Raw genomic sequence first — 14,006 nt, 5'->3', positions numbered from 1 at the left:
ACAGTCAGCAGGGGAACCACTCGATGTTTCTTGGGTCTTCTCCTTCACTTCAAGAGTCTGCCCCTTCTCTCTTTGATGGACAAGGCGAATATGGCTTGTTGGCACTCATTGGGTTCCTTCTTGATCTGTAGAGATACAAGCAAACCTCTCCCCCAAGCAGTTAACCTATCTGGTCCCTTCCATTCACCGCTTTCTGGATCTTTCCACATCCCCTGGCGATTATCTAAAGATAGTAGAGCTACTTGCACTGGACAGTGCCCTTTTGGTCTTTCCTTATAAAACCTGTCTGCTGGAGCAACCTATCCTTTTCAATCCTACCCAATTGAGATTCCAATCTAACTCTGGACATTCCCCTTTATATCTTATATAATTCCCATTCCATAATGAACAAACTTCCCTTCATTCTGGGCCTTTTTCTCTCAAGACTTTTAATTTTGGTGATTTGTTGAATTATAGTACCTTTGTTCTTCTGGTAGTGTAGAATGACTAAAAATAACGGAGTTAGCCACTGAATCATTTTCCTACCTTTTTTATCCTATGTTAATTTTGAGAAATTTTCTCATCCTTGTATTTAAAAAATGATATTTTCCCCCCAGTTACACATCAAAACAATTTTTGAAATGATATTTTATAAGATTTTGACTTCTAAATTTTTTCCCCTCCCTTTCTCCCTTCTCTTTTTCCTAAAATGATAGACAATTTGATATATTATACATATATTATCAGATAAGGCATATTTCCATGTTAGTCACAGTTGTGAAAGAAAAAACAGATCAAAATGAAAAAAAAAAAGTAACAAAAAAGTATGCTTTGATCTGTGTTATGGGCCAGAACTCTGAAACAAGGATTCTTACAAAGTGCTATCTCAGTGGAATTGATAAAGACAAAGGTTGTTTAGCATGGTGCTTAAAAGTTCTCTAGTTCAGTACATGTACTTAGTACTTAATATAGTTCCACAAGATTCCTACCTATGATAAGATAGCATATAAGCTCAGACAAACTCAAGGAGAGACAGAACTAGGGAAGACAGACCATGGTGGTGGTCCTCCTGCCTCCCCCACAGAAACCAAGATACATTCAGAAGGACCTCAAGAAAGCTAGCCCGGGGCCCCAGGCATGGAGATAATAAAGGATTTGGACTTTAACACCTGGCTACATTTGTGGTGATTACTTAACAAACACCTGTTGGGTGCCAAAATGTAATGTTGTTCTTGGTTCTTTCTTTGGGGTCCCTGGAGGCAGCCTTCTTTTCAGTTCATTAATCACCACAAGTGTAGCCAGGTGTTAAAGTCCAAATCCTTTATTATCTCTTTCAAAGTCCTATCTCCTTCATTTGGGCTAGTTTCCTTAGAGGCCTACCTCTCTCCTTGGTTCTGAGAGCTTGAGCTCCTGCTTCCTTCTCTGCCCTCTGAATCTCTCCGAATTGAATCCTGGCTGAGGTTCCTAGCTTATGTGCTCTTCACCGAGTACAAACAAATCATTATATCACTAGGAAATCATTATTTGTTGTAGGATTAAATCAATGCCAAACTAGATTTAACCATTGTCTTCTCAGTTACACTTAGTACCTTGTTGTTTTCAAGTTCTGGCCCATAACAGATCTGTATTCAGAGATCATCAGTTCTTTTTGTGGTTGTGGATAGCATTTTCCTTCTTGAATCCTTTGTACTTGTCTGGCATCATTGTATTGCTGAGAAGTGCTGAATCATTTATAGTTGATCGTCACACAGTATTGCTAATACTGTGTACAATGTTCCTGATTTTGCTCATTTCACTTTGTATCAGTTTGTACAAGTCTTTACATTTTTTTTTTTTTTTTTGGAATCTGCCTATTCATCATTTCTTATTGCACAATAGTATTCCATTATTTTCATACCACAGCTTGTTTAGCCAAATCCCCAATTCATGGTCATCCCCTCAATTTTTCATATTTTACCACCATGAAAAATATTGCTGCAGATTATTTTGTACATATAGCTCCTTTTCCCTTTTTTATTCTTTGTACTTTTTTAACATTTCTTTTGCTTTTCAAATTGTTGACTTTTTCTACCATTTTTAAACTCTCAGTTTTGTTGACCTTTGAATGGTTGTCCTATCTTTCTTGTCTTTTCCTGTCTTATCTGGCCATTCCTGTTCAGTTTAATAATTCAGCTTCTTTCCCTATTCCCCAAGTGTAGAAATTCTTTAGGTTTTTTTCTGTTTTACTGTTCGTTTCTACTCCTGACTTAGGTGTATGACTCTAAAAGTCTTTACTTTCCTGTTCTTTCCTTGTAGCTTGCAGTGTCTCTTTTGTTCAGAACTGCCTATTAGCAATATTTACCTGCATATTCTGCCAGTATTTCAAATTTCACTTGTCTAAACTGGTCTCTTAATTATCTGTTTCTTGACTTGAATTCCTTTTTAGTTCTCAGTCAGCAAACATTTATTAAGCACCAATTGTGTGCCAAATCCTATTGTTGGTGCTTCATAAAAAATAAAATACAAATACAATAAATTAGATGGTTCCTATCACTATTATTTATGTCATCCTCATCTGAAATATATCACTTAAATTCTCTCTTTAATCCCTAAGATATCTAATTCCTATCTCTTCCTTTTCTTTCTTATTGCCAACAATTCAGACTTCTGTACCCCTTACCTGATCTATAGCAATGGACTAGTAGGATATTTACAAAAATTTCTCTTTCTCTATTCCCTATTTTGTTTCCGTTTAATCCAGAGTATCCTTTCCCAATTAATATTCCTGAAGTATGGCTCTATAACGCACTTGTTGAAAAACAAATTGTAGTGTTAGTTTTCTTAAAGCGTGATTCTGATTATTCTCTTACTTGGAAATTTTTAATGAATTCCTGCTAGTTACACAGTAATTTACAAACTTAACCACTTGACATAGAAGGCCTTCTAGAATCTGATCCAGTTTTTTCCTAATTTTCTGTTACAGGATTTCCTTTATGCTTGCTAAATTTGACAACTATACAGATCCTCTGCTTTTCTCATGCCTTTGTTCATTCTGTCCCCTAGTTTATATGTATTTCTTATCATTTCTCTTGGATTTACTTCATTCATTTACATGTATTCATTATAGTAATACACAAACACACACAGTATTTATATAATAAATGCTAATAGATTCAGAGTGGAACTAATCATGAAATAATCTCCAACCAAAATTCTAAAATTTTAGCCAATTATACCATTATTGAATATACAACTGCACCCAAACATTATCATACATTCTAACATTCAAATCAAACAGTGCAAAATAAACAACTTTATTATCTGAGTCCTCTTCTGAATTAAATTGTGTACTTTTTAAAGCTTATAATACTTTTGGTTTTGGTTTCCTTTTTTGAATATGGTTGTATTTAAAGAGTATTATATTCTTTTTAACAAGGGCCTAATAACCTAGTAAGTAAATAATAAATATTTGATTAAATGATTCTGCTCATTTCTTTGTATCACTTTATATGTTTTCCCATATTTCCTTCCATTAAATGTCTTTTTCAGCATGATAATATATAATTACATTCAATGCATGGTAATTTGTTTAGTGATTTTTCTAATGATTGGATATAGTTGTTGTTCCCTATTTTTGTTGTTTTTGTTTGAAACAATGATTTTGGGGAGGATATAAATAAACCCGTTTTTCTTCCATCATTTCTTTATATTTATTTGCAGAAAAGGGGTCACTTAGGTCAAAGATTATGGTTTAAGTTTTGTGACTTACCTTACATTCTCAGCTTACAGTATATTATTACAGTATGCTCTGCTTTTCCCAAAGTATTATCATTTCTTAAAACCTGCTTGAGTTTACGCTTTATATTTTTTTTCCTCTATGAATCGTCAAACCAGCTGTGATTAATCTTGCAAGTTACTGAATTTGTGAGCTATAAGTGACTTCAGTAGCCATCTAATCCAAACCACATGCAAAAAGAATACCTATCCACACACCCCAAAAGGGGTCATCAGAGGCTTCTAAGGAGGAAAAATACCTTACCTCTTAATGTAGCTCATTCCACTTTTGTACTGCTCTAATTGTTAGGAAACTTTTCTTGATAGCAAGTCTAAATTTGCCTCTTTGCAACTTTTACTCATTGTTCTTGGTTCCAAAGATTTATATTTGGTTTATATATATACCAAAATTTTCCAATTATAATATATATATATTAAACTCTAAAATTATCCCAGGAATTAAAATCCTTTTTATTGGCATCTTGGTAATGTAAAAGGACATTTACTTAAAAATATAAATACTAGATAAATAGCAACATTCTTGTGACTTGTTGCTAAAACTATCATCTCCTACATCTTCTGACCCCAGGAAGCTCTGATGCCTTTGTTTTTGTTCTGTAAGCTGACTTGTGAGTATAGCACAATGTGGCAAATTATACTATACAAAATAATAATCTGGTATAGTAATTTTCCTGTTGCCTAAACACAGTTAATTTCAGGACCTGAAAAGTGAAGTAGTCTTGCTCTCTGAAAGGAGTCACATAACAGAATTGGATCTGCAAAGCACTGGGGTCTGGAAATGTGATTTCTTAGGATCAGAGCCATGGCTTTTAGAAAGCAATCTGGAAATATATAAAAAAAGAAAACTGAGACCCAGAGATGTTAATTGACTTGTCTTTTCTTACATGCATAAAAGTGGCAGAACTAGGATTCAAAGCCAGTTAAGCCACAATGTTCCAAGAATGTTTAAAGACAGAATTGGGAAGAGGAAAATAAATGGGTGAAAATGGAAGTTATCTCCCAAGATTTTTTTTTTTTTTTAACAAATTCCTCCATCAGTGACATTAGACTCACCTTATTATTTGAATTTTCACATCATTTGTGATACTTAAAAAAAAAAAAGAAAGAATAGCACCTGGACTACATCCATTTAAAAAAAATGAGGTCTGTCTCTTAAGCAGCAAGATTTTGAGACTAACACATCAATTTTTAAGATATGTGAATGAAGGAAAATAGACAAATCCTAAAGCACTGTTTAAAAAATTGAGAAAATAACAATTACTCACCTATGTAATTTTTATTCTTCACATGCTTTGAAAGGATTAATCAGGTAGAAAGTAATTCAGTGATTTAAAATGATTTTCTAGGGAGAGTAAGCTAGATCCCTTGCATGAGTATTTGTACTCTAGAAGTGCATGAATTAAAGAGAGGTACTTAAAGTACATAAACAGCTAGGAGGTCCAGAAGACCTGAAATCAGACTTAAGTTTAAAACTGACATCAGACATCTGCTCATGTGTTGCTGAGCAAATCACTTGTTATCTTCCTGACTCAAATTTCCTTACATGTAAAATTGGGGAAAAGAATTGCACCCATCTCCCAGAGTGATTTGTAAGAATAAAATAATATATATATAAAATATACTTTGTAAATTGTAAAGTGCTAGGTAAATGCTGGTTATTGTAATGTTATTATTCTGGCTCATTATAATGAATTCAAAATACTTTTAATAATTGCAAAGTAAGATGTATTTATTCTCGTTTTTCAAGTAGATATTGTCTAATTATACTAAAGAAACAGCTTAATAAACCAAACAAACCTTGTTCAAGTTATAAGAGCAGATTATATTCTTTCTCAGTAATATAAAATTGTGTGTTTGACAGTTTTCTTTAAAGTTTTCATTTCTTTTTGAAATGGGTGATATATTCCTCAAATTAACATTCATTTTAAGATAAATCCTTTTCCACTATGACTTACTTTTATACTTCCTCCTTATTAGGCACCACCAGGAAATGTGAAAATGCCTAATGTACCTAGTACACAGCCAGCGATAATGAAGCCAACAGAAGAACCCTCAGCTTATACACAAATCGCAAAGGTTAGTTCTTGATAATGAAGGAAATTTCCTTTGGAAAATATAATTTCTACAAATATTTGATATTATATTTCTACATTTTAATATCTACATTTGAAATGGTTCCATTTAGTTAATCTTCATTACTCTTATGTCTGTTGGCCAATATAGTTACCTCTTGGACAACCATGTTACTAGCCTTCCTGATCTTTTCACTGTTGAATACACGCAACTTACATTATGGTTTTAAAGGCTTCTTATTTTAGGGATTTAAAGGCTGCTTCTTATTTCAGGTTATTTTTTAGCACAAAGTATAGTATTATAAGAGTAGTGAAATGGGAAATAGGATCAAGTGGCTATATAATTACAAGCTGGCAGAAGAGGGAGCTGTAGTGAAAGTTAAAATGTAATAGAAAGTATGACACAGTGACTAGGACACTATCTCCTTGTAGACTTAATAACACATATTAAAATCAACTTCTACCCAGCAATAAATCTCCCTTTGAACACCTTACTTATCCTAACTCAATAAGACTTTTTGTCAGACCCCAGGAGTCCTAACTAGGCCTACCTAGCCTTCCTACAAATATGTTTTCTTAAACTGTAGTATTTTTTAAATGCAGCCCCTTACATGGGAAAAGGTAAATTAAAATGTTAAATTCTATATCATATGACGTAAATATGCCATTGGAAATAATTTTTTAAATGTTTGCATTTGAGTATCCTGTTAGCATTCTTGTGGCTTTTTTCTTTAGGAACATGCATTGGCCCAAGCTGAACTGCTTAAGCGCCAGGAAGAGCTAGAAAGAAAAGCAGCAGAGTTAGATCGCCGGGAAAGAGAAATGCAGAGCCTCAATCAACATGGTGGTATGCATTGGAACTCTTCAGAAATTTTTAAGCAAGTTTGAAAATTGCATATACAATAGTAATTGTTTTGGTTTTTGTATTATCCAGGCCTTGTGCCTCAGCTTTTAGGAAGCTTATACAAACAATGTGGATCCCCTATCTAGATTTCAACATTGGCTTTTAAAAATTGGGCTAGAGAGCTTATAAGGTAGATTATTCAGCCTAAGAAAAGGAGGGGCATTTTTCCAGAATCTCATATTTTGATTTGAATATAATAAATAATATTTTTTTTGTCCAGTATTTGTTCTGTGGCTGCTTTTTTCAACACCCCTGTGGTGATATGATTTAGTGGGCATGTTTAACAATTCTAAATTAAGAAAAAAGAACAGAATTTATTAGTTATCTTTGCTTTTTCAAGACTTTGTCAGAAAGGTTTCTCTTGGCAGGTTAGAATACATTTGTATTTATAGGAAGATTGAAAATATGGAGTGGAATCAAGATGGCAGAATGAGAATTAGTATTTTTTTTGCCTTAACTACTCTCCAGTGACTTAAAAGCACACCAGGCTGAATTCTGATCAAGAAAGAAAAGGAAAAAGATCACTTTGAGTCATTTTTATAGTCCAAGAGAGCATAGGAAGATGAAGAGATCCATGGATACTGGAATAGGGGCTGGCCAGGAGCATAGCATAACAGGGAGAAGGAATCCAACACTGTAAGAGAACTGAGCACCAGGGCAAAAAGAGATCCCAGGGAACCCCTGTAGTACCTCTGGGAGCAAGAACTGTTGATACTTGACTAGGAGCAGGAACTATTGATATCTGACAGCTGTTAGCCATTCAGTTCTGGGTCACAGTTCACAATCACAGTGGTTTTGAGGGAAGAGGATCCTTACCTATATAGGGAACAAAGAAGTTCCAGAAATAACTGTGGTCCTAAACCCAAGAAGGAGAGAGGGTCTCAGTTTTAACCTTTAATAGAGGGGGTGGGGGAATGATTTCTCTCCAGATCACATCACTATGGAATAACTGAAAATGTATGGAATCTATCACTAACATAAATTGTAAAGTTAAGAAGAAGGCTGGAAAAATGAATAAATAAAGAGTGACCATAAAAAGTTACTGTAGTGACAGGGAAGCTCAAGACACAACACACAGAATACAGTGACTTACATTTATAAACAAAGTATCAAAGAAAAATGCGGATTGGATACAAGTCCTATAAGAATTGTTGGAATAGTTTTGTTACCCCCCTCTACCACCCTTATTTATTATGGACACAAATGGAGATTAATGAAATAGAGGACTTTCAAGCATTCCTGATGAAAAAAGCAGATTTCATTGGAAAATTTTACATTGAAACATAATTATGAAAGCCTTTAAAAGTCAAAGAATTTGGCATTTGATCCTGTGGAAAATAGGAAGCCATTGAAATTTATTGAACAGGGGAGTTACCTGGTCAAACCTTCACTTTAAGATGATCAATTTAACAGCTCAGTGGACAGAGGAATGGAGAGAGAAGACACTTGAAGCAAAGAAAGGTTGGGGTGAAAGAGTGGGAGATTTGACACAGGTGGTGAGACTGGGTGATTGAAAGCTGGCAGTGCCCTTGATAATAGTAATAGAGATGTTAGGAAGAGGGAAAGTTTAGAGAGAAAGATAATGAGTTCCATTTTGTACATAATGAGTTTCAAATTACTGTGGGATATCCATTTCAGAGATGTCAGTCAGCCAGTAAGCATTCTTTACATGTACACTATGTGCCAGGCACCGTTCTAAGTGCTGGGAATACAAATAGGAGCAGAAAGAGTCCTGTTCTTAAGGACTTTACATTCTACAGGGGAAACATATAGAAGTTAAAAAGATAGGGGAGATAGAGTGTTAAATGTGAGAATAGAAGATACTTGAACATGGTAGAAAAATTCCTGAGTAAAACCTAGAGGCGAATTATATGTGGCTGGCTTGGGTGGCCTCCCTAAATGGAGATTGTTCTAGGAGGAGCTGTCCAATTAGAGGAGAGGTCACAAGGGCACAAAGTATGTAAATTTGGGGCCTGGAGGGAATTTCCAGGATAAAGAATTTTTTGGGCATGATAGAGAAGGTCTGGAGAGAAATGATAGAAATAACAAAATCTTGTTGTTCAGAAGTAGTTTCCCGTTAAAGTTTTGGTAGAATTTGGTATTTATAGAGACGTGGGTTGAAATATATGGTTAATCATATATTATTTACAGGATGATTAAAAGACATGAAGCAAATGTAATTTGTCTAATCTGCTGCTCTGATAACTCATTGGCATGAAGATGACTTGGGATTCTCAAAAACTATTGAAATGGAAGTTCTGAAAGCTTGTTAAACTAAAAGGGTTTTCAAGTGTATACTCTGTGAAAGATATGAATCGGAACCAACTTAATTCATTTGGGGAGTCTAATATCCAAAAGGTTGGATAAGCAACTTGTGAAAAAGTATCACTCATCTGTAGTAGATTTGTAATCTACATTAAGAAGTACAGTAACCACCATTAAGAAGTTATGTTTTGTAGAGTAAGGAAGGTAATATATTTTAAATGAGGAAATAGGTCTCTTTGATGCAATGTACTAAATAAGAATAACACATATGGTATAGTTTTAAGAGGATTTGTTTTTTTCATTTTTGTAGGCAGAAAAAATAATTGGCCACCTCTTCCTGGGAATTTTCCAGTGGGACCTTGTTTCTATCAGGATTTTTCTGTTGACATCCCTGTAGAATTTCAAAAGACTGTAAAAATTATGTACTACTTGTGGATGTGTAAGTATAGAATAAATTATATAATTTTGTAGTTTTTATTTTGTCATCAAAATCTAACATTTCTATTTTAAGACATTTCTATTTTAAGAGTTATAAGGTTATTAAATTAAAATTTTTCCTTTTTTAAAAAGACCAAATGTCAGATTCAAGATGTACGTTAGAGATGTAAATACGAGTCATAACAAATGTCCTTACCAGAGGGAACTATTTTTATTTAAGCATCTGTTTAACCTTTGGGGAAAAAATAATGGGAAAGACTTGAATGTTTTTGAGGAAAAATGTGTATAAAACTTCCCTAGCATCTGATAGGTAATCTTTTTCTAACAATTCTTTCTTTTTTCAAAATGTATTCTCTATGCAGTGATTATTTTAAAAATAATAGCATTAAAAATAGCATATAGTGTTATTTTTATGTAGAAGAAAGCACAGTTATTTTTGTATCTCTGTTAAATGTAGGTATCATGACTTTGTTCAACAATAGACTTAGAATACTTGATTGTAGAATGAACTGAATCTTTTATCATAGCTTCTAGGTAATTTTTCCCTCAAATCAGATACTGAAATAGTAATTTTTTAGGAAAAGTAAATGAATTTTCATTAGTGGAAGAAGTGCTATTGATTAGAGCCTCCCGATTTTGTTAGAGGTACCTAGAGTATTTCTAAAATAACTGTAATGTTTATTTCAAAATTTCAAGATTCATTGTTTTTATTACCCCTTCTACTGATTAGGATTGTAATTCTTTTGTAAATTTCCACATTCTCCTCTGCCCCTCTCCAAAAAAATCTGTTTGGTGACGAGTCTCTCTGAAGTTAGCTTAATTGGTTATTACATGAAAAACATATTTGCTGCTGGGTGTGTGTGTGTGTGTTTGTGTGTGTATCAAGTTTTTATATATATGAAGACTTTCCCTGGCCCTATTCATGATCAAACTTGATTAGGGGGGAAAGTCCTAAAGATTATAATTATGGATAGAGGTTTCTGGAGTGTAAGAATGTTGTGTATAAAAAAAGAATTAACTCTTAAGTACCTTGAAGTAATTTGTGTAATAGTATTCTTATAGTAAGATTGGCTAAATCAGATAGGTATCCTTTATGGTTTTCTGCTGTACTCTTTTCTGTCCCAGCATAAAATTGGTAGTGAGCATATATAATAGGAAGAGCACTGTTCATAGAATCTGGGGAGACTTATGTTATAGTCCTCTTTAAATACTTACTCATTGTGTGAATATAGACTGGTCAGTCACTTAACAGATTCTGGCTTCATTTTACATATGTCTAGAGGATGGAATAATAATCTTTGTATGCCTTATCACCCAAAGCTGTTATGAAAATCAAATGAGATAATTGTGTATAATGTTCTTTATAAATTCTGGACTATTTTGTAAATACCTTAGATAGTATAACATAGCATTCCTGAAATTTCCAGTTTTTAAGGAGATAGAAATAATTACTTTTATTTTTTGTTGCATTATATGTTAGAATCAAGGAAAATTTATATAGGAATATATATGTGCATGTATCCATATGTATGTGCGTGTGCGTGTGCGTGTGTGTGTGTGTGCATGTGCGCACACATAATTTTACAATAGTGAGAGGCTGCATGCATGTCAATGCATTTTTGGAAAGATTTAACCCTCACTACTGATAATTATTAGCTTTGTGATATTCTCAGTGTTGTTGACAGTACTTTAAAATTATAAGTGAAGAATAGTTCTTGATTTGCATTAGTAGAGGCATTTTCCATACTTAGATATTTCCTGTATCAATGGGAATCATGGGTTTGGTCCAAAAATTTTTTTTTCTCCCCATAAAAATTTTGAAAATGTATTGTTTAAAGTATCAAAAATGTCCTTTAAAAATCTTCTCACTATATTTTAATCCAATAGAAATGAATTGTGGCATATTGGAAGGAGCATTAGACCTAGAATAAAGAATATTTTGGTTCATATCTTGCCTTACACTTGTATCTCTGAGACTATGGACATGTCACTTAATTGTTTTAGGTCTTATTTTTCCCATTTATAACTCCTAAAGGTTCTTGTAGCTCTTAAATCTGTGATTCTCTGTTCTGATGATTTTCTTTCCACTTTTAACTTGAAGAATTTTAGGATTCCTTGTTATGATTTTTCTTCAAATAAAAGTTTATTGTGTGTCTTTGACTATTAATAGGTGATTTCACTTGGGAACTTTGTTGGACTGAAGATTAATAGATGATTTTATTTGATAACTTTTAACTTTAATCAATAGGGCACGAAGTTGTTTAAAGGATTAGTTTAATTCTTTTGGTCTTTGATTGCATTTTTCTATTTTGTATAGATTCTTATTCTGTCATAAAAACAATGAGTTATATTTAAGAGTTTGCACCATCTTTGAGAATATTGAAAGAAACTAAGAAAAGTAGGCCCCAGTAATGGAAACATAGATTTTTCACTTTAAGCCTTTAAGAATCATGGATCTGTTAGAAGTCATGATTGAGATTTCCTCAAATGTCCAACTTTATCATTTAATCTGAATTGATTTTTGCTAATAAAAATTTGAGAAGTAGTAATTGTTATAGTTGGACTATTATGTAGTCTTCCAGGTCCTTACCAGTGTATTTTTTTTTTATATATATAGTGACCATTTTAAAAGAAGTTTTCAGAAGGGGCTTGATAGAATTTGAAAACTAGAAGAGACCTAAGAGAGTATTTATCTGATTCATCTACCTTGTTTCGCAAATGAGAAAACGGGTTCAGAGTAGTGAAATGATATGACCAGAATTATAGAGTGTTAAAACTAAAATTAGAATGAAAAATGTGTCTGGAAATCAAAATTCCTGGTGTGATATTCTTTCTACTTAACTGTGTGTCTTTCAGTACCTTTTCTTGAACAGTTTCTGTAGAAAAACCTCTGCAGACCTTTTTTGCAAATTGCATTGGACAAATCTGTATCTAGGTGTAACTAGTACTTCAGCACTAACTAGCAACGTTTTGTAATTCATTGACAGAATCCTTTTGTTATCCTTAGGTATTGCTAAAGTCCTGAAGAGAAATAAAGAGATCTTTGGGGAGGTGGGGGGGTAGACATTTTAAAAAAATTTTAATAGCTTTTTATTTACAAGTTACATATATGTTACAAGTTACAAGTACATATATATACAAGTTACATAAAATCAGTAATTTTACAGCATTGACAGTTGCCAAACCTTTTGTTCTAATTTTTCCCCTCCTTCTCCCCACCCCCTCCCCTAGATGGCAGGATGACCAATACATGTTAAATATGTTAAAGTATATATTAAATACAAAATAAGTATACATTAAACCTTTTCTTTAAGAGAACATATCATAATTCATGGGGCTGGCCTAGTTTAACAGGACCATTTGATACCATAATAGGGACAACAGAATTCATGCTAAATATTAGGATATTGTGATATAGCCTTCCTGTATATTCAAATTAAGAAAAAATAAACACTTAAATGTTAGAATTTTCTCATTGATGCTACATATTGGCAGTTAGGTAGCATAGTAGTTAGAGCATCAGCCTTGGAGACAGGAGGACCTGAGTTCAAATTTGTTCTCAGACATTTGAAAATTACTAGTTGTGTAATCTTTGACAAATCACTTATCCCCAATTGCCTTGGGTCCCTTTCTCATATATACCTCTCCCCCAATGATACTATATGTATATGAATTAAAGACCATAATTGCAGAAGAGCCAAAATTTTCAGGTGACCCAAAGGTCAATGGAAGATGCAGTTTATTGCTATGGGTACTTCTTGAGAATTGTTGTCAAAGATTTTATAAGATTTATATAATTAGAAAAATCAATTCATTGAACATTTGTTAATGCAAGGCCCTAATAGCTCCTGTCATAAAGGAGTTTTGGCTTAGGAGTGTATATAGGTCATGTATAAAACATGCAGGGTATAATAGATGGATAGCCTAATTGTCATGATTGTATATTTGTAATATATTAAAAGAAGCAGAGGAAGGCCTTCAACATGCTCCTTCAAAGAGTATGTCTGGAAATCATAGCAAGAGTTGCACTTGAGAAGAAGGTGGAGATAGTTTGCAGTCTACCTCTGGAAGGCATGTCCATATGGATGATCTGAGAGATCTATTGAAGTATAATGAACACTTGGAAATAGTAGTATAGGATGTCATTTTAAAGTATTTAGCATTAGGAAGTAGTTTTTCAAAATTTATAATTATGTAAAGAACTCAGTTATGTTGATTTAAATTGTCTTTTTGTGTTTTTTGATTCCGCAGTCCATGCTGTAACACTGTTCCTAAATATCTTTGGATGCCTGGCTTGGTTTTGTGTTGAGCCTGGACGAGGAGTTGATTTTGGATTGAGTATCCTCTGGTTCATGCTTTTTACTCCTTGTTCATTTGTCTGTTGGTACAGACCACTTTATGGAGCTTTCAGGTAAAATTTCAAATGTGATCTTTTATGATTATGAAATGAATAATTGTAATAGTAAATCTTAAATGTAATAAAAATGTGACTTCCTTTCATTGTTAGAATTTTGTGACTCCACTTTGCCCCGGTGAAGAAAAGAAAATTGAAACACAAAAGTTGATAAAATAAA

The 14,006-nt window shown here is 33.3% G+C and overlaps 1 protein-coding gene across 2 annotated transcripts in view; it reads left to right on the top strand.

Moving 5' to 3' along the window:
• Positions 1–14,006, top strand: part of SCAMP1 (secretory carrier membrane protein 1) — a 101,889-nt gene that overhangs the window by 57,698 nt on the left and 30,185 nt on the right. For both annotated transcript variants that reach the window (XM_003759421.4, XM_031966173.1), the window contains 4 exons: positions 5,731–5,829; positions 6,561–6,672; positions 9,305–9,433; positions 13,684–13,843. In XM_003759421.4, the coding sequence (XP_003759469.1) occupies positions 5,731–5,829; positions 6,561–6,672; positions 9,305–9,433; positions 13,684–13,843 (500 nt within the window). The remainder of the gene's footprint in view (positions 1–5,730; positions 5,830–6,560; positions 6,673–9,304; positions 9,434–13,683; positions 13,844–14,006) is intronic.

The sequence above is a fragment of the Sarcophilus harrisii genome, chromosome 1 (genome assembly GCF_902635505.1).
Source record: "Sarcophilus harrisii chromosome 1, mSarHar1.11, whole genome shotgun sequence".
In the NCBI taxonomy this organism is placed as follows: Eukaryota; Metazoa; Chordata; class Mammalia; order Dasyuromorphia; family Dasyuridae; genus Sarcophilus; species Sarcophilus harrisii.
The sequence above is the reverse complement of the archived record's forward strand: the minus strand, read 5'-3'. Positions and strand labels throughout refer to the sequence as shown.